This window comes from Triticum urartu, chromosome 3A (genome assembly GCF_056163025.1).
Source record: "Triticum urartu cultivar PI428250 chromosome 3A, HENAU_Tu73, whole genome shotgun sequence".
In the NCBI taxonomy this organism is placed as follows: domain Eukaryota; kingdom Viridiplantae; phylum Streptophyta; class Magnoliopsida; order Poales; family Poaceae; genus Triticum; species Triticum urartu.
The window spans coordinates 620599905-620620207 of NC_141875.1; the positions used below are offsets into that span (position 1 = coordinate 620599905).

A 20303-nucleotide genomic window follows, 5' to 3' on the forward strand; every position below is an offset into this window, starting at 1 on the left:
ACATCGCCATGTGATTAACACTCACAGGTCACATCGCCATGTGACCAACATCCAAAGAGTTTACTAGAGTCACTAATCTAGTTCACATCACTATGTGATTAATACTCAATGAGTTCTGGGTTTGATCATGTTATGCTTGTGAGAGAGGTTGTAGTCAACGGGTATTGCCATATTCAGATCCCTATGTACTTCGCAAAACTTTATGTCATATCGTAGATGCTGCTACCACGTTCCACTTGGAGCTATTCCAAATTGTTGCTCCATTATACGTATCCGGTATCTCTACTCAGAGCTATCCGGATAGGTGTTAAGCTTGCATCGACGTAACTCTTTACGTCAAACTCTTTATCACCTCCATAACTGAGAAACATTTCCTTATTCCTCCATGGATAATTTTGACCGCTATCTGGTGATCTACTCCTAGATCACCTTTGTACCCTCTTGCCAGACATGTGGCAAGGCACACATCAGGTGCGGTACTCAGCATGGCATACCGTATAGAGCCTATGACAAGAGCATAGGGGACGACCTTTGTCCTTCCTCTTTCTTCTGCCGTGGTCAATCTTTGAGTCTTACTCAACTTCACACCTTACAACTCAGGTAAGAACCCCTTCTTTGACTGATCTATTTTGAACTCCTTCAAAAACATGTCAAGGTGTGCGTTCTTTGAAAGTATCATCAGACTTCTTGATCTATCTATAGATCTTGATGCCCAATATGTAAGCAGCTTTATCCAGGTCTTCCTTTGAAAAACATTCTTCAAACAACCGTTTATGCTTTCCAGAAATTCTACATTATTTCGAATCAGCAATATGTCATCCACATATACTTATCAGAAATGTTGTAGTGCTCCCACTCACTTTCTTGTAAATACAAGTTTCTAGCAAACATTGTATAAACCTAAAAGCTTTGATCACTCCATCAAAACATATATTCCGATTCCGAGATGCTTGCTCTAGTCCATAGAAGGATTGCTGGAGCCAGCATACCTTTTAGCATCCTTAGGATCGTCAAAACCTTTTATTGTATCACATACAACTTTTCTTACGAAAACTGGTAAGAAAACATGTTTTGACATCCATCTGTAAGATTTCATAATCAAAAAATACAGCTAATGCTAACATGATTCCGACGGACTTAAGCATCGCTACGGGTGAGAAATTTTCATCGTAGTCAACTCCTTGAACTTGTGAAAAGACTCTTTCCCACAAGTCGAGCTTCAGATACGGTAACATTACCGCTCACATCCGTCTTCTTCTTAAAGATCCATTTATCTCAATGGCTTGCCGATCATCGGGCAAGTCCACCAAAAGTCCATTCTTTGTTCTGATACATGAATCCTGTCTCAGATTTCATGGCTTCTAACCATTTGTCGGAATACGGGCCCACCATCGCTTCTCCATAGCTCGTAGGTTCATTGTTGTCTAACAACATGATATCTAAGACAGGATTACCGTACCACTCAGGAGTAGTACATATCCTTGTCGACCTACGAGGTTCAATAGCAACTTGATCCGAAGCTTCATGATCACTATTATTAACTTCCTATTCAACAGACGTAGGTGCCACAGAAAACATCTTTCTGTGTTGCATCACTCTCTGGTTGAAGTAAAGGTTCGACAACCTCATCAAGTTCTATCTTCCTCCCACTCAATTCTTTCGAGAAAAACTCCTTCTCAAGAAAGGACCCGTTCTTAGCGACAAACAATTTGCCCTCGGATCTGAGATAGAAGGTATACCCAACTGTCACCTTTGGGTATCCTATGAAGATGTGTTTGTCCGCTTTTGGGTTCGAGCTTCTCCTGCTAAAGCCTTAAGCATCGCAGGCCCAAACATTAAGAAACGACAACTTTGGTTTCTTGCCAAACCAATGTTCATACGACGTCGTCTCAACGGACTTATATGGTGTCCTATCTAAAGTGAATGCAGCTGTCTCTAATGCATAACCTCAAAATAATAGCGGTAGATCGGTAAGAGACATCATAGATCGCACCATATCTCATAAGGTTCGATTACGACGTCCGGACACACCATTACCTTGTAGTGTTCTAGGTGGCTTCAACTGCGAAACAACTCCACAATGTCTTAAGTGATTGCCAAACTCATAACTCAGAAAATCCCCTTTTGATCAGATCATAGGAACATGATCTTCTTTGTTATGATGATTCTTAACTTCACTCTGAAATCGCTTGAACTCTTCAAACGTTTCAGACTTGTGCTTCATTAGGTAGATATACCTATATCTACCCAAATCGTCAGTGAAGATGAGAAAATAGCGATATCCACCGCACGCTTCAATTCTCATTGGATCACACGCATCAGCATGCATGATTTCCAACAAGTCACTTGCCCGTTTCATTGTACCTGAAAACAGGGTCTTAGTCATCCTGCCCATGAGGCATGGCTCGCATGTGTCAGGTGATTCAAAATCAAGTGACTCCAAACATCCATCGACATGGAGTTTCTTCATGCATCTTACGCCAATATGACCTAAGCGGCAGTGTCACGAGAAAGTGGTACTATCATTATTAACTCTACATCTTTTGGCGTGAACATGTGTATTACCACGACCGAGATTCAATGAACCATTCACATAGGGTGCATGACCATGAAAGGTATCATTCATGTAAACAGAATAATCATTATTCTCTAACTTAAATGAACGACCGTATTGTAATGAACATGATCTAATCATATTCATGCTCAATGTAGACACCTGATAACATTCATCTAGGCTCAATACTAATCCCGAAGGCAGATGGAGCGTGCGATGGTGATCTCATTAACTTTGGAAACACTTCCAATACACATCGTCACCTCGCACTTAGCCAGTCTTCGTTTAGTCCGTAGCTTTTGCTTCAAGTCACCAATAATGGCAACTGAACCGGTATCCAATACCCAGGTGCTACCAGGAGTACTAGTAAGGTACACATTAATAACACGTATATACTTTGTTGAAGTTGCCAGCCTCCTTATCTACCATGCATTTGGGGTAATTCCGCTACCAGTGACCATCCCCTTTACAATAGAAGCACTTAGTCTCGGGTTTGGGTTCAACCTTGTGTTCCTTCACTGGAGCGGCAACTGGTTTGCCATCCATGAAGTTTCCCTTCTAGCCCTTGCCCTTCTTGAAACCAGTGGTCTTGTCAAACCATCAACACTTGATGCTCCTTCTTGATTTCTACCTTTTACGGTCTTAAGCACCGCGAACAGCTCCGGGATCAACTCCATCCCTTGCATGTCATAGTTCATCACGAAGATCTAGTAGCTTAGTGATAGTGGCTAGAGAACTCTATCAATCACTATCTTATCTGTAAGTTTAACTCCCACCTGATTTAAGTGATTGTAGCACCCAGACATTCTGAGCACATGCTCACTAACTGAGCTATTCTCCTCCATCTTGTTGGCAAAAGAACTTGTCAGAGGTCTCACACCTCTCAACACGGGCATGAGCCTGAAATCCCAATTTCAGCTCTTGGAACATCTCATATGTTCTATGGCGTTCAAAACGTCATTGGAATCCCGATTCTAAGCCATAAAGTATGGTGCACTAAACTATCAAGTAGTCATCAGGATGTGTCTGTCAGGTGTTCTCAACATCCACAGACGACGTTGTAGGGGTTTGCACATTGAGCGGTGCATCAAAGACGTAAGCCTTCTGTGTAGCAGTGAGGACACTCCTCGGACTACGGACCTAGTCCGCATCATTGCTTACAATATCTTTCAACTTAATCTTTCTCTAGGAACGTATTGAAACAGGGAGCTACAACATGAGCTATTTATCTACAATATATTTGTAAAGACAATTTAGACTATGTTCATGATAATTGAGTTCATCTAATCAAATTATTTAATGAACTCCCACTCAGATAGACATCCCTCTAGTCATCTAACTGAAACATGATCCGAATCGACTAGGCCGTGTCCGATCATCACGTGAGACGGACTAGTCATCAACGGTGAACATCTCATGTTGATCGTATCTTCTATACGACTCATGTTCGACCTTTCGGTCTTCCGTGTTCTGAGGCCATGTCTGTACATGCTAGGCTCGTCAAGTCAACTTAAGCGTATTGCGTATGTAAATCTGGCTTACACCCGTTGTATTTGAACGTTAGAATCTATCACACCCGATCATCACGTGGTGCTTCGAAACGATGAACCTTCGCAACGGTGCACAGTTAGGGGGAACACTTTCTTGAAATTATTGCGAGGGATCATCTTATTTAAGCTACCGTCGTTCTAAGCAAATAAGATGTAAAACATGATAAACATCACATGCAATCAAATAGTGACATGATATGGCCAATATCATTTTGCTCCTTTTGATCTCCATCTTCGGAGCTCCATGATCATCGTTGTCACCGGCATGACACCATGATCTCCATCATCATGATCTCCATCATCGTGCCTTTTTGAAGTTGTCTCGTCATCTATTACTTCTACTACTATGGCTAACGCTTTAGCTATAAAGTAAAGTAATTACATGACGTTTATGTTGACACGCAGTTCATAAATAAATTAAGACAACTCCTATGGCTCCTGCCGGTTGTCATACTCATCGACATGCAAGTCGTGATTCCTATTACAAGAACATGATCAATGTCATACATCACATATATCATTCATCACATCCTTTTGGCCATATCACATCACAAGGCATATGCTGCAAAAACAAGTTAGACGTCCTCTAATTGTTGTTGCAAGTTTTTACGTGGCTGCTATAGGTTTCTAGCAAGAACGTTTCTTACCTACGCGAAAACCACAACGTGATATGCCAATTTCTATTTACCCTTCATAAGGACCCTTTTCATCGAATCCGATCCGACTAAAGTGGGAGAGACAAACACCCGCTAGCCACCTTATGCAACTAGTGCATGTCAGTCGGTGGAACAAGTCTCACGTAAGAATACGTGTAAGGTCGGTCCGGGCCGCTTCATCCCACGATGCCGCCGAATCAAGATAAGACTAGTAACGGCAAGTAAATTGACAATATTGACGCCCACAACTGCTTTGTGTTCTACTCGTGCATAGAAACTACGCATAGACCTAGCTCATGATGCCACTGTTGGGGATCGTAGCAGAAATTTAAAATTTTCTACGCATCACCAAGATCAATCTATGGAGTATTATAGCAACGACGGGAAGGAGAGTGCATCTACATACCCTTGTAGATCGCTATGCGGAAGCGTTCAAGTCAACGAGGTTGATGGAGTCGTACTCGTCGTGATCCAAATCACCGATGATCCTAGTGCCGGACGGACGGCACCTCCGCGTTCAACACACGTACGGTTGGGAGACGTCTCCTCCTTCTTGATCCAGCATGGTGAGAGGAGAAGTTGAGGGAAAACTCCGACAGCACGACGACGTGGTGGTGATGGAGCTCGTGGTTCTCCGGCAGGGCTTCGCCAAGCACTACGGAGGAGGATGAGGTGTTGGAGGAGGAAGAGGGTTGCGCCAGGGGAAGGGTGCGGCTGCCCTCTCTCTCCCTCACTATATATAGAGGGAAGGGAGGAGGGGGAGGCGCCCTAGGGTTCCCTAGGGGAGGGGCGGCGGCCACAGGGGAACCCCTAGATGGGTTTGGGCGCCCCCACCCCCTAGGAAACTTGCCCCCAAAGCCGGGAGGGGCGGCTGCCCTAGGGGTGGCGCCCCCACCTCTCCTGGTTACGTGAGATGGGGTGGGAGGGGCGCTCAGCCCCTTAGTGGGCTGATGTGCCCTCTCCCCTTGGCCCATAAGGCCCCCCAACGCTTGCCGGGGCCTCCGAAACCCCTTTCGGACACGCTGGTCATCACCTGGTACCCCCGGAACAATTCCAGACTCCAATACCCTTCGTCCAATATACCGATCTTCACCTCCGGACCATTCCGAAGCTCCTTGTCATGTCCGGGATCTCATCCGGGACTCCGAACAACCTTCGGTAACCACATACTATTTCCCATAACAACTCTAGCGTCACCGAACCTTAAGTGTGTAGACCCTACGGGTTCGGGAACCATGCAGACATGACCGAGACAATTCTCCGACCAATAACCAACAGCGGGATCTGGATACCCATGTTGGCTCCCACATGTTCCACGATGATCTCATCGGATGAACCACGATGTCGAGGATTCAATCAATCCCGTATACAGTTCCCTTTGTCCAGCGGTATTGTACTTGCCCGAGATTCGATCGTCGGTATCCGATACCTTGTTCAATCTCATTACCGGCAAGTCTCTTTACTCGTACCGTAACACATCATCCCGTGATCAACTCCTTGGTCACATTGTGCACATTATGATGATGTCCTACCGAGTGGGCCCAGAGATACCTTTCCGTTTACACGGAGTGACAAATCCCAGTCTCGATTCGTGCCAACCCAACAGACACTTTCGGAGATACCTGTAGTGTACCTTTATAGCCACCCAGTTACGTTGTGACGTTTGGCACACCCAAAGCACTCCTATGGTATCCGGGAGTTGCACAATCTCATGGTCTAAGGAAATGATACTTGACATTAGAAAAGCTTTAGCAAACGAACTACACGATCTTGTGCTAGGCTTAGGATTGGGTCTTGTCCATCACATCATTCTCCTAATGATGTGATCCCGTTATCAACGACATCCAATGTCCATGGTCAGGAAATCGTAACCATCTATTGATCAACGAGCTAGTCAACTAGAGGTTTACTAGGGACATGGTGTTGTCTATGTATCCACACATGTATCTGAGTTTCCTATCAATACAATTCTAGCATGGATAATAAACGATTATCATGAACAATGAAATATAATAATAATAACTAATTTATTATTGCATCTAGGGCATATTTCCAACAACTTTAATTCAGCTGGATGCTACTACTTCTGATTATTTTAATATAATCCAAAGTTGGGCAGAGCATGCATACTCGGGTACACCAACATGTATACATCTTTAAAACTAATTAATTTGATTGGATACACCAAAATGTATAATCCTTAAATTATTGATTTCTTTCTTAAGGTATTCTTTTTCGGACATCCTTTCTTAAGGTATTACTAACTCCTCTATTCACGTACCTAAAGGATTTTTTTGTTGTTGTTGAGATTTTCTGGGATTTACAAGCGAGTTCTATTGGCTTGCTATTTGTAATTCTTGGGTAACTGAGTTGTACGCTCCTTGGGTGGACATGTCGATTCATCCTGGGATTTTTTTTATCAAACTGAGTGGTATGATAAGGAGTCTTTAACGCTCCTTGGGTACACATGGAAGGTTTAATGTAGAATTATCAAGCTAATGTTGTCCTAGGGAAATATGATTATTCAGATTTTGCTTTCATGGTATAGGTACTTATGCAGTCACTTAATCATGCAACTTTTACAAAAATAATATACCAAAGTGTTGTCACATGACCATGCTTCTTATTCCAGTATGATTTGACAGAGGCGAGCATTTTAAATTTTCTTGGTTAGATTTAAAATATGGTCTGAATTTCGGACTGCAGTACAATATGCTGCTGATTAGGCAATCCTGAGTATATGCTAAGTAGCATGACCTTGAAGTCATCAGTGAAGTCTCTCTTTTTGTGATGTGTGATTGTTAGGATTTCAGCAAGGTGCCAAACTACTAATACGCGTTCGTGTCTTTTGCAACTTTTGTTGATACACATTTATTTCTTTGTTTGTTACCAAGAAAATGCGTATATGGCGGACAAAATAACTGAGGTTCTAACTATACGCCAGTGGCACGGTACTGTTACTTAGGAATGGAGGGAGTACAATTTTTTAATATAGATTGAGTAAGTACAATTCAATTTCCAATTGCTTGATATATTTTCTTTGTTTGTTTTCAATAAAACTAATCATGTTTCACTTTTACACAACACACTCACATGGATTTGAGATGGGGATTCATTTCTTCTCTGAAGAGCGGTGCCTCTTAGTAACTGTTCAACTTTCCGTAATAAATAGTAGTAAGTGTTCATATTTAATTCGTTAGAAACATCCACCCGATTCGTATGCAATGAAGCCAATGAACGCACGCATACAATAGGCGACAAGGAGACAGAAAGTGGGCGGCAGGAAGGCAGATCAAATGCATGTAGACACGCACGAAACCCATGCAAGAAAGTCAGCGAGATAGGGATGGCCCACATGCACTTCAGATAAGTACGCAAAATAGCTACACGTACACGCAGAAGCAGAAAACGCGTTAACAAAATTTACGATCAGACGGCTAGAGTCACACAGGATTCTACCCGACAGGGTCCCAAACTAACAGTAAGTTTTCGTATTTAATCAGTTCACTCTTGACAGAGAACATGTCATATTTTGGTATGGCTGCCCATTCTCTCATGCATATCTTGGACCGGCATTGTGGTACAGAACAGACCATGTTCATTGAGTTTAAAATAGACAAGATTAATAGGTAGACGAGTGGATCAAACACCACCGTCAATGATTATAACTATGATGATGCACTTGAAGTGACCAAATAGTCTACTTTCTCCACAAGAGAAGGCACGCACCAAGCAATGCCAGTTCAACATGGCCTGCAAGCAGGTAATTAACCGCCCGACAAAATGAGTTTATGAGCCATACTAAAACATATGAGACAATTTCTTCGATTGTAATTTTTTTGCTATACGTGTACACTTGGAGTACATGTACAGAAGATCCAATCATCACCTATACCGGCGCAAAGCCACCCATCGGTCACATGCAACAATTTGCAAAGGCTCTTTACCACTTCTTCACGGCAGCAACCATGCAGTGAGCTCCAACAGAATGATGTGGACAGGAAAACGCATTGTGTTTAATCTTAATAGAAATGTATCAACATGTGTTTCATGTTCCCGAATATGCACCACACATGGTAATAATAACGTATCCTTTTCAGTTTGCTTCTAAGCATGGTTTCCTTTTTATGATTACAACCTCGTCCATGTAGTTCTTTCTCTTCAAATTGAAACTCACTGCATACAACAACGAACATGTACAAACATCACATATCGATGGGCGCGGCGTGCCGCCGCGCGGGCATTGCTAGTATAATACGATAAGATAGACGTCTACTCCCTCCATAAAGAAATATAAAAGTGTATAAAATAAATAAAATATGAAAATGCTTCATCTTCATGTAAAGGCTCTTCCACAGTGCTTCGCCGCCTGCAATCATGACGAATGTAATGCAAGGGAGGAGGATGGGGAGCGACTTGTGTTGTGGCATGCAGTTAGTCAGGTGTGCCGCCTTTAAATAGCGGGTTCCGGTGAGGCCAAGCGTCCAGGTGCATCAATATACGGCGCCGGACTGGGCTGATTTCTCGGCCGTCGAGCCTGCTTAATGGCGGCATATGGACGAACGAGACATTCAATGGACGTGGTAGATATCCATCCCATCGAGTAACGGGTCTCCGACATTGAGGCACGGACACCGGGAACGTGTTGCGAGTGACGCCCTCGGCCGGCGCGCTGCTTCAATGGCGGAGACAATAAGAGGCCACATCTGCCCTAATACGTCTTCAATATGGAGTGGCGCGCTCTATAGCGGCATGAATGCGGCGCAGCTGACACCGGGCGGGAATGTGCGCGGGCGAGGGGGGATGGGGGTTGGGTAGGCCATGGTGGTCAGAAGAGACTGTGGTTGCTGTCCGGACGTCCGCAAAGCCCCCACGTTTGTCTCCGGTTTACAGGAGAAATTACGTACGCACCGCGGCCTGCGTTAGATGGCTTCCACGGTCCGGACGGATGCGGACTGTTTGAGAGCCCGCGTTAAAGGTACCCTAAGCATATTAAGTTTTATTGGGGTTGCTTTTCTACTGAATATGATGGATAAAATCAAACGCAATGATGGCATCCTTTTAGAAGTCATATATTCCGTATAATAACATCAATTCTTAAAGATTTTAATCCATCAACATCAGTCGAAGTCAGTTGTAGGTAATTAGTTATATATGACGCACATTGTTTTATCCATATCAATAGCGATCGATAGACCTAAGGGCATATCCAGCCGTTCGGCCCCCCAGGGCGCCTAAATAGAGCGGTCTGGGGGCGTGCCGGCGCTAGTTCGGCCCCTGGGGGCGACCTAGCTCCCAGTCACGACCCCAAGCGCCGGCCCCAGGATGCGGGAAATTTAAACTTGGTCGTTCCCGCTCTCAAACGACGTCACAAATCCGGTGATCGGACGTAGTCTGGCGTTACAAAAAACAGAGCGCCGCACGCCGCAGGTTCGCGTGCGCAATGATTCACTCGGCGGGGTCGGCTCCAGGCGTTGCCGGAGTCGGCGTGCGCGGGCTCGGCGGTGTCGGAGCTGCTTCGGTGCTGGGCTGTGTCGGCGCGGCTTCGGCACTGCTGGGCGGCGATGTAGAGGCATCGTTCGGGCTTGGCGTCCGTGTGGTCGTGGGCGCGGGAGCTTGCGTCGTCGGCGTCGTCGGCATTGCCGTCTGCATCTGGTTCAGGATGAGGCCACGCTCCGCCATGTACCACGCCCTGAGCTGCTCGTCGTTGCTCTGGAGCATGTCCGCCCCGCCCATCAGAAAAGCCATGTCGGTGTTCCTCTTCTTCGCGGCGACGTTCGTCCGGAGCAGGTCGAGCTTGATGGCATTGTTCTTCATCAGCGACGACCATCGCGCCTCGGTCTTCTCTTCACGTAGGACGGCCCGGGCCTGCGCGTCGGCGAGGCAATGCTCGATGGACTCCTGCACTCGCGTGGTTGCCGCGTCGGCGTTTTTCCCCTTCTTTGCCAATTTGTGACCGTCCGTCCGCCCCTCTGACGCGCCCGGAGTCGTCGCGTCCGGCTTGTATGTCTCCTTGGCCTTGTCGAGGGTACGTCGGACTTCCGCCCACTTCTCGCACTTGTCAATGCGCTTGTAGACGTGGAGGTGCTTGAAGTCGGCGTCTTGGTTGTCGTGCCGATACATGGTGAACATACGTAGCAGCTGCGCGGAGGAACAAATAGTTGGCGGGCGGCGGGCGTTGACGACGAAGAGATGCGGGTGGATTCATCATCCCCGCGTGGTCGACCAATGAGGAAGACGCCGCCGCACGCGTCGCGTTGTCGCGGGCCTTCTTGGCAATGGCCCTGTTCCGCCGGTCGGTGCTGACTGCGTCGCGTCGCTAAACTTCCACTCTCCACTCGGCGTTCGACATGCCCGGTGGCTTCGATGGCGGCGCCCTCGGCTTCCTCTGCTTCGGCTGGGCCACGGTGCCAGTCGTGGTTGCCGCCGCGCGCGGCATGGCGTACTTCTTCGGCGGCATGGCGGCGACTGGAAGGCGAGCTGGAGGGGGTTTGGCGGGAGAAAGGGAGGGAATGGCGGGAGGTAGGCGAGCGAGCGGAGAAGATGCGAGGGAAAAGCGTCAAGAAGCGGCGGGAAAAGGCCCTCGGGTCGCCGCCAGGGTGGGCCCACGCGCCTTTTTCACTTTTGCCGGCTCCCCAAGCGCCCCCCAGGGCGCCGGATTCGGTCTGGGTCCGCCGGCACCAGTTTTGGCCTGAGCCGACGAAAAACGGGCTTCTGGGGCACGATTGGGCCGTTTTTTGGCGCCGGCGCGGCAAAATCGCTTGGGGAGGGCCTGTTGGGGGCGCGGCTGGAGATGCCCTAACATTATTGTGTTCCTTGTCTTTTTTATGAAACGATGGAACAAGATTTTCTTGTCGAAACCAAACATGTATTATTGTACATGGAAAATTTGTCTAGCGGATGCTCTAAAATAATATCTATGCAAGGTGAGCTGGCATTTATATATATAATATCTTCATACTGGCAAGAATATATATACTCACAATTGAGGAGGGTTCAACGTTATATTGACAAGGCCCGCCCCGCGTCGTCCTCCCCCTAGGGCGACTCGGGCGGTCAAAAACCTAGCCGCCGCCGCCGCAAACTCCCTCCTCCCCTCCCTCTGCCGCCATCGGAAGACGCCGCCGGGCTAAGCCCGGGGGCCGACGACGGTGGCGGGGGATCTCCTCTCTCGCGTGTCTCCAGGGTGGGGCGGACCCCAAGGCATGTGGTGGCGCGACCGATCTGGGATTGGTGACGCGGCAGATGGCGGCAGGCGGTGGGAGGCCGACCCTTCCTCGGACGGCCACGGCTTGGCGCGGCGGCCCAGGGCTGCGGGCGCTGCGGATGGCCCTTCGGGCGGCGGCCGGCTTGGCTGCGGTGGCGTGCATGCTGTCTTCAGATCGGCGACGGCGGCGTGGAGGGCTTGGTGGTCTCGTCGGCGGCACCTCCGATCAGATCTGTTCTGACCGGTGCAGCCGGCGGCGCAGGTCATCTCTTCCGTTAGAGGTGGTCGGCCTGAGGCTGGGGGTTCGGATCTCGGGATCCGTCATCTGGCACCAGCTGCGAGACGGGGAGACGTAGTTGCCGGTGAAAACCGAGCCGACGGCGGGCGATGGCGGCGTTCCACGTCGTTACCTTGATGAAGGCATCGTCATGTGACTTCCGTCGACCCACTCGTATTGCTTCGGGGGAAACCCTAGGATCTGGTGTTCCAGACCGAACGATGGCGGCACTGCGGTGTCATTTCTCTCTTGGGAGCGTCGTTTTGTGGAGCGGCGCTGGAAGTCAGAGGCAGGAGGTGGAGTGGCTTCGTCTTGCACGGAGGTTCGGTGGAGATGTCAAGTCATGCCTGACCGACAGGTGCTACGCTTGGTCATGCCTGGTCGGCAGGTGCTACGCACGACAGATCCTCCAAGGGCTTCAAGCTGTGTCGGCTGGTGGTACGTGGCAGCATGACGCTGAGGTGTATCAGTGGCGACCGCGACGTGTATAGCTGTTTGCGCGCAGGAGGAGGTGCCGTTGGGCGCCGTGGTAGCGTCGGTGATAGCTGGACCGAGCAAGGTTGATGCATTAGTACATTTCTGAAGATAGAGCGATGGCAGTTGGCGGCGGCGGCATCTGAGAGCACGCCGGACCAGTGTGTGCCCCAGACCCGGCAAGTGGCTAGGTTGGGGTCTCAGGACTTAGATGTTAGGCTTGGCTGCGATGTCTGTTTGGTATTAGGCCCAGACTATCTGCGCCCCTTCATCAACTGGATAGATGTAGCGACAGTTTGTTGCTTAGACGGCGGCTTAGTCTTACTGTTATATGACTTTGTAAGGTCTTATAAAAATAATTAATAAAATGGCTGTATGCATCGCCCAGATGTAGAGGCCGAGGGTCATCCTACTTTTTTAAAAAAAATTACTAAAAGAAGCTACTATTTTGGTCACCATGTTTAGCGTTTAGGAGGCAGGGACGAGATCGACATGGTCGCTTTCACGATATAATTTAAAATGGAAAAATCTTGTTACCATGACTATATGTAATTCATAAACACGTAACTAATCATACTCTAGCATAAACTAATGCTAATACTAGCAACAACTACACTGTCGTCACTTGTGACGCTCGAGATCAACTATGCAGCCAGTCGTATGCCGCTAAAAGGACCCAACCATGCATGCATTGATTAGTTAATCGTTGTCCGTCGGTACTACCGATGTAAGCAGTTTATTTTATGGAATTTCTCTGATCTCTAACATAGCATTGCAGTGTTAAAGTAAGCATAACTTTTGGATCCCAATTGGACGCATGGGACTAGCAATTCGATGCAATATTTTTTTTATTAAATCTTGCATGTAATTTAAAGATGATAAAAAAATGCCCACAATAAGTTATCTTTTAGTCTTATATTCAATAACTAGCCAATCCTAAAAGTATGATGAGATATAATTTGCTAAGAGATCATCTTTCTCTTGTCATCTCTTAAAAAAATATTTTTTTGTGAGTTCTCTCTCCTCCATCTTATAATTTATTTTACGTGATACTCTTAAACTAACACCATTATACATGTCCTTAAAAAGAAGAGAGAGTCTTCCCTCAAAAAAAAGAAGAAGAGAGAGTCAGTTACAATTGCCTGCCACAAGGGCTGGCCATGGTCCACCCACCACGGTTACAAGAAAAACTATTGCTCCTCCCTAATACCCACGGCTCCGCTAAAAATTCTCGGCCTCCGCCTCCGCCCACTCACTAGACAACGTCGCCAGTAACTTACTCAGAGCATCTCCAACAGCCGCCACAGTCTGACGGTCTTTTTCTAGGGTCTGTCTAGGACACATCGAGATGTGACATAACTATGTCACATCTAAGCTGATGTCCACTTTGTTTGTGGTTTATTTTTTTATCCTAGTCTTTTTATTTCTTATTGCTACATTATATACTTGTAGGATTAGATGTGACATCCTTAAAAAACATCTAGATGTGAATTAGACAAACTGCTTTTTCTAGGCCAACGATTCTGATTCTTCTTTGAGCAGAGTTCCCCCGAGATTTGCGGCATCAAAGGTGGCTTTCCCAATTACAACTTCATTGCATTAGAGAAGTACACCTAGCACGTACGTTACATTACATTACGGTGATCTCCAGGTTCAGTCAGCGGTCTTCTTGTAGGTATACCACCGTGCGACGAGAAGGTACGCGCCGAAGTTGCCGATGCAGAGCATGGCGAGCAGCCAGAAAAAGTAGTCCAGATGGCCGTCGTTGATATCGTCGGGGATCCACCCAGGCCGCCCGCCCCTCGTCGTCGCGCGCACCACGACGGCCACGAGCGCCGAGCTCGCGTAGTTGCCCAGCGCAAACGCCGTGCTGGAGAGCCCCGAGCAGACGCTCCGCATGGCGTCCGGCGCCTGGTCATAGAAGAACTCCATTTGCCCGATGAACGTGAACACCTCTGCGGCACCCACCACCACGTACTGCGGCACCTGCCAGAAGATCGACATCGGCACGTACCCCGCGCCGTCCTCGCCGGTGTAGGTGCCGTGGCGCGCGACGACGCGGCGCCGCGCCACCTCGAGCGTGCCGGCGGCGAGCATGGCAATAGTGAGGATGACGAAGCCCACACCCATGCGCGCCAGCTGCGTGAACCCGCGACGGTGGCCCGTGAGGCGGCGCGCGAGCGGCACGACGGCGCGGTCGTAGAGCGGCACCCAGAGCATGACGCTGAGAGTGTCGAAGACGGTGAGCACGGCGGGGGGCACGCGGAAGCTGCCGACGCGCGGGTCCAGCGTGTCACCCTGAAGGATGAAGGTGGTGGTCATCTGCGTGTAGGCGGCCGCGAAGATGATGCCGCACGCCCACACCGGCAGCAGTCGGAGCACGCACTTGAGCTCCTCCGCCTGCGTCACGGTGCACAGCCGCCATGGGCTCGCCGGCCGCGCCTTGTCGCCCGCCGTCTCCACCGCCGCCTTGTCCAAGAACCTGAGTGATCGACAGCAACCGAGCGGTGCAACAGATTAATAATATTTTACTCACATGGCATGCACGCATCCTCAAGTTGAGTAAAAGATGCCATGACTAATGCACGCAAACGTCCAAACGAGAGAGTCTTGCATGGAATCCGGAGATTTTTCCTGTAGGGCGTGTGGAAATGGCGTCCAGATAGAACCACGATCGAAAGCAAAAGGAGGGAAAATGATGTGAAACGGACTGGGCGTGCATGCGACAAAGCTTCTTTTCTTTCCGGTGCAATTATCTTCAGAGTGAAATGGAACGAACGTGACAGTCTGACAGGCACGTCCTGCAGTTTTTGACGAAAATGAAAAGTTGCACATCTAGAAAAGCATCTCGCCAATTCAATCATCAAGATGCGCAAAAATTTGACGAAAATGAAATGTTGCACATCTACAGATTAGCTACGTCTGGTCCAGGCACTCGAAAGAAAAATACGTGGTGCCTTGACTCAGGTAAACAAACAAAAATGCTAAACAAACGGCATGGCTCAATCATAGGCGAAATAATTTTTCAGTTTTGCTAGAACTCATCTAGATGAGATATAATTTGGTCTCATTCATCTTTTATAGTCATTGGATGTGATGCTATAAGATACTATAAGATGCGTGTGTGTTGACGTGGATGTTATATGTTTTTGTTATACGTTTCTTCTTATCTCGGAAAACTTCACTTGACGGAGACCAGTATTGGACGATAAAGAGGAGCGGTGCAAGTGGAAGCCGGGGCACGCGCACTGAGCCACTGACCTGAACTGGTCGGTGTGCGTGAGGCGGCGGCTCCCCAGTATCGCCGACATGCCGTCGTCGCCGTCAAGCTCGTGCAGCAGCGCGGCGTCGGTGGGCGCCTCCACGTCGCACTTCCTGGCGGCGGCGACCACCACCTGCGCGATCCTGGTGAGCGGGCTGCCACCGGGGGGCTGGTGGCTGCGGTACGCGCCGGTGCCGGCCAGGAACAGAGCGACGGCGACCACGCTCAGGAGCGCCGGGATGCCGTAGCCTAGCCGCCAGCCGTGGGCGGACTGCACCCACACCAGCACGGTGCCGCCGACCAGCGACCCTACGTTGATGGTCAGGTAGAACCAGTTGAAGAAGGAGCTCTGCCGCCCGCGCTCCTCCTCGTCGGCCTCCACGTCGAACTGGTCGGCCCCGAACGACGACAGCACCGGCTGCAGCGCGCCGCCCAGCGCCACCAGGTAGAGCCCCGCGTAGAACAACACCGCGCTCTCCAGCGCCGCCGACGCGCTCGCCGTCACGACACCATACCCCTGTTCCATCCATGAAGATCATGGTGAGACGAGCTTGCCGGGGATGCCTGAAGATATATGATGGGCGCCGCGTCAGGGTGCGCACTTACCGCGACTGAGATGAGGAGGAAGACGGTGATGGTCCAGTATCTGCCGAGGAAGGAGTCGGCGAGGAAGGCGGCGGCGAGCGGCGTGATGGAGGCGGTGCCCTGCCAGTTGGTGACGCTGTTGGCAGCGGCCTTGCTGCCGGAGTGCAGCTGGACCTTGAGGTAGTTCACCAGGTTCGTCGACACGCCGAAGTAGGCCGTGTACTGGAAGCAGTTGTTCACTGCACTCCACCCACGCGTGCATGCGTGATCGTTAATTAACAGGCCCACCAGCATCAAGCATAATTGCATGCCATGCCACGATGGGCGACAGCAAAACGAAAAGGTTGCATGCGTTACCGACCGAGGAGGAAAGCGCAGCCCCACGAGCTCCGGCGATCCTTCTTCTTCTTCGACGACGACGTCTCGTCGCCGCCGTGCGAGCCTTTGGATTCTACTTGTACAGCCTCCATCGTCCGAACAGTTCGGCCGGGTGAGATCTACACACACAGGAGCATGCGGAGCAAATGAAACCACTACACGTACAGTGTCAAAGATGGTTGAGAATTTAATCGAGATAAAAGGGTTCAAGAAAACATACTTCCTTGGTGGTGGCTTGATAACTCGACTTTTTCCTCTGCCTGATGGATGATCTGTTCGTCGACGACCTTCCTCTGCAGCTACGCCTTACGTTCTCCTAGCGACGAGTTTGCGTTTGGCTAGCTGCTAGCTGCTCTGCCTCTGCATATGGTGCCGCTGCCACTTGAGAGTTGAGAGTGAGAGCGCTGATGCTAATGGTGGAATGGGGCTGAACAATAATGGACAACCGGATAGGTTTACACTTTACATTGGCATGGTTGCGAATGCACAAATCTGCCTTGTGTTAATTACATGATGACATCTTACATGTACTCCCTCCGTACCAAAATATAAAATGTTTTTGTAGTTCAAATTGAATTGCAAAAACGTCATATATTTTGGTCCTTAGACGAAATGCGTTTATAGTATGTCCTGAGTAAATGGCATTGGTGGCCACAGAATTTGTGTGGTGGGTGCGCTTTTGGTCACACAACTTGCAAAGCGAAAAAGCCGGTCACACAATTTGCATTCTTGGCACTTGGGTGCACATTGGTCAAAAACGACCGACTCCGTTAGTCCAACAAACCCCCTTAACTGTTTGATATGGGTTTTCTTTGCAAAAAAACACCACGGCTTAACTGTTTGATATGGGTTTTCCTTAAAAAAAGAACACCACGGCGAACACATACAAAGGGATAGATTTACAATGACGTATATAAGGGTGCCAAATGGACTGCATGGCTGCGAATGCACAAATCTGCCTTGGTGTTAATTACATGCTGGCATCTTACACGTAACAGACAAACTGGGTCGGTGGCACGAGTAATACTCCTCAGACATAATGTGCTCATGGATTGTCTTTCTCTCAGTTGACTACTCGATTGAGAATTGATCAATGTACAGGTTTATTCATACAAATCCAAGAAAAATCTTCAGTGTGTTATAAAAAGTTGCTGATCTAGTAAAATAAATAAAGAAACCCTAATATCTGGCGAACGTTCATTGGATGGGTTGGCATTTGCGAACATTTTAGACAAGAAGTTTAGTGTAGTATGGGGTTCATAGTTTCGCCAGTTATCATTATAAAAAGAAGATAACGGTGTCGTGGTTGACCGAGAATCATGCTGCAAATTCACAATGTATGTTCGTGCGGATTAAAAACATGATGTAGTAATTTGTTCATCCGATGCAGATAATTGTAGCGTTTGTTCGCAGTGCATAGGAAATCATAAACTCTAGCACGGATCTCAGTACCATATGAACGTTTTCGGTTTCGACTGAGATTTAAGTAAACCTCAGGCGGCTACTGAGAATTGGCAAGTTCAATGTCCAGTTAAGTAGCATGTACTCCCTCCGTTCTGAATTACTTGTCGCAAGTATGGATGTATCTAGATGTATTTTAGTGCTAGATATATCCATTTCTATGACGAGTAGTTTGGAACGGAGGAAATATGTCACATTGGTCGGCAAGAAAATGTACATGTAGGCCCGTGTTCGAGAAGGATGACGCCTGTATTTTAAATCGCGTGAATGCACACGGGTCGTTTTCTCCATTTGCTTTCCTGGTGATCTAGCTAGCTTGGCTAGACTTGACCTGGATGGACTCGATCCGAGCTGAGACCTAATGTAGTGGCTTGTGACGACCCATGTCTCTCGTCAGTGGCGGAGCTAGACAGGAAATGCTGGAGGGGCAAAAGGCAACTCTAGCAATCTTTGAGGGGGGCATGCACTATATATTTTCTAATTAAGCACCTCTATCTCTGAGGGGGCAAAAGGAACTTCAGAGACCGCTCCTTATCTGATCTTCTATCCAGCTTTGCTACGTACGTACCACTCACAGTCATAGGCACATCTTCACCGAGCTGCGTAGAGACGCTGTGTTTTCGCCTGGCCATGGCGTGTACAATGATGTTATTTTTGCAGTGCCACACTATGATAAACGTTGCGACGGAGAAGAGAGAGAAATCGATAGAAAAAGATGTGCCTACTTTTTATAATTATAAGAGATGATTTCTTAGCAATAATACCTCTCTCATCACATCCCTCGTAAAAAAACACATCTCTCACCATATATTTGGAAGTATCTAGTTACTAGTACTACAGACGAGGCTAAAAAGTAACCTATTGTACTATACAACATTTTTATTGGCCTTTTTCCAATTACTTGAAGAACCTGAAATAAGAGTGTCATATCGAGCAATAACTTACATGCATTTGTTGTGTTCGTCGTGCAAACAACGCGGCCAGCGTCGGTCTACCACGCGCTCGGGCTTTAGCCTTGGAGATCTCTTAGCCTTGCGCGTCGCGGAAAATGGGCAGCAGCAGGTTAGCCGGAACCGCACAAAGCCGCGGTTTCGGAATTTCGGTGGCAATGTTGGCAGCAAACGCACATGTTGCTCGATCGACCGGGCGACGTATCATGTGCGCCGATCGGCGCCATGCCATCCCTTCTCCTTCAGTAGGCGAGCGAGATTCGGGCCTGACAGACACGGGACGGGGAGGACTTCATACGCTAGCGATTCTGCTTGTATTAACTAATCGATCACCAGTCACGGCCATGGTGATAGGGTAGGCAGCGAGAGCAATTATTCGGGGCCTCGGCATGGGCCCCGTGGCGGCTGGTGACCCACGACTTTTTTTTTCAAAACGAAGGTAAAAATTGCCTCATCTATTAATTAAGTAGAAGAGAATTGCCCAGTTAATTACGGGAAACCAGGCAAAAAACGGAACAACAAGGGCCAAGCCCACTCCCATAGACTAAACAACACAGGGCAAAGCCCACCCTTATCGACGACAAGTCGACTTGCGGCCAAACAACACAACTCCGACTCTAACGGAGAACTCAGAAGAACAAAATCAGGCACGGCTGGCGCCACAGAAGATCGCCGAACGAGCCACCTGCAGCCAGTCATCGTACACCACAGGGCCCCGCCGCCGCAGCTTCGACTCCACAGCAACAAGCAAACCGAGGCAAAACCGTGGACACGCCAGAGAAGAGCCGACTACCGCAACCATTACTGCGTTGCCGACATTGCTCCCACCATCATCGTTGCCGCAGGAGTCTGGTCGCCACAATGATTCTCTCGGAGCCGCCGCCCCGACATCCACCGCTCCGTCGCGCCCAGCGCAATCAACCGGCACCGCCTTCCGGGGCCGCCGCCT

At 48.6% G+C, this 20303-nt stretch overlaps 1 protein-coding gene across 1 annotated transcript; it reads right to left on the reverse strand.

Moving 5' to 3' along the window:
• Nucleotides 1-14222: 14222 nt before the first annotated feature.
• LOC147980845 (protein NRT1/ PTR FAMILY 8.2-like) lies at nucleotides 14223-17479 on the reverse strand. Its single transcript, XM_087513619.1, has 5 exons — nucleotides 17164-17479; nucleotides 16927-17062; nucleotides 16587-16804; nucleotides 15980-16497; nucleotides 14223-15200 (listed from the first exon to the last, which is right to left on the reverse strand). Exons 2-5 carry the CDS (start codon nucleotides 17033-17035, stop codon nucleotides 14372-14374), a joined length of 1674 nt encoding a protein of 557 aa, XP_087369745.1. The 5' UTR covers nucleotides 17036-17062; nucleotides 17164-17479; the 3' UTR covers nucleotides 14223-14371.
• Between the last annotated feature and the right edge of the window lie 2824 nt (nucleotides 17480-20303).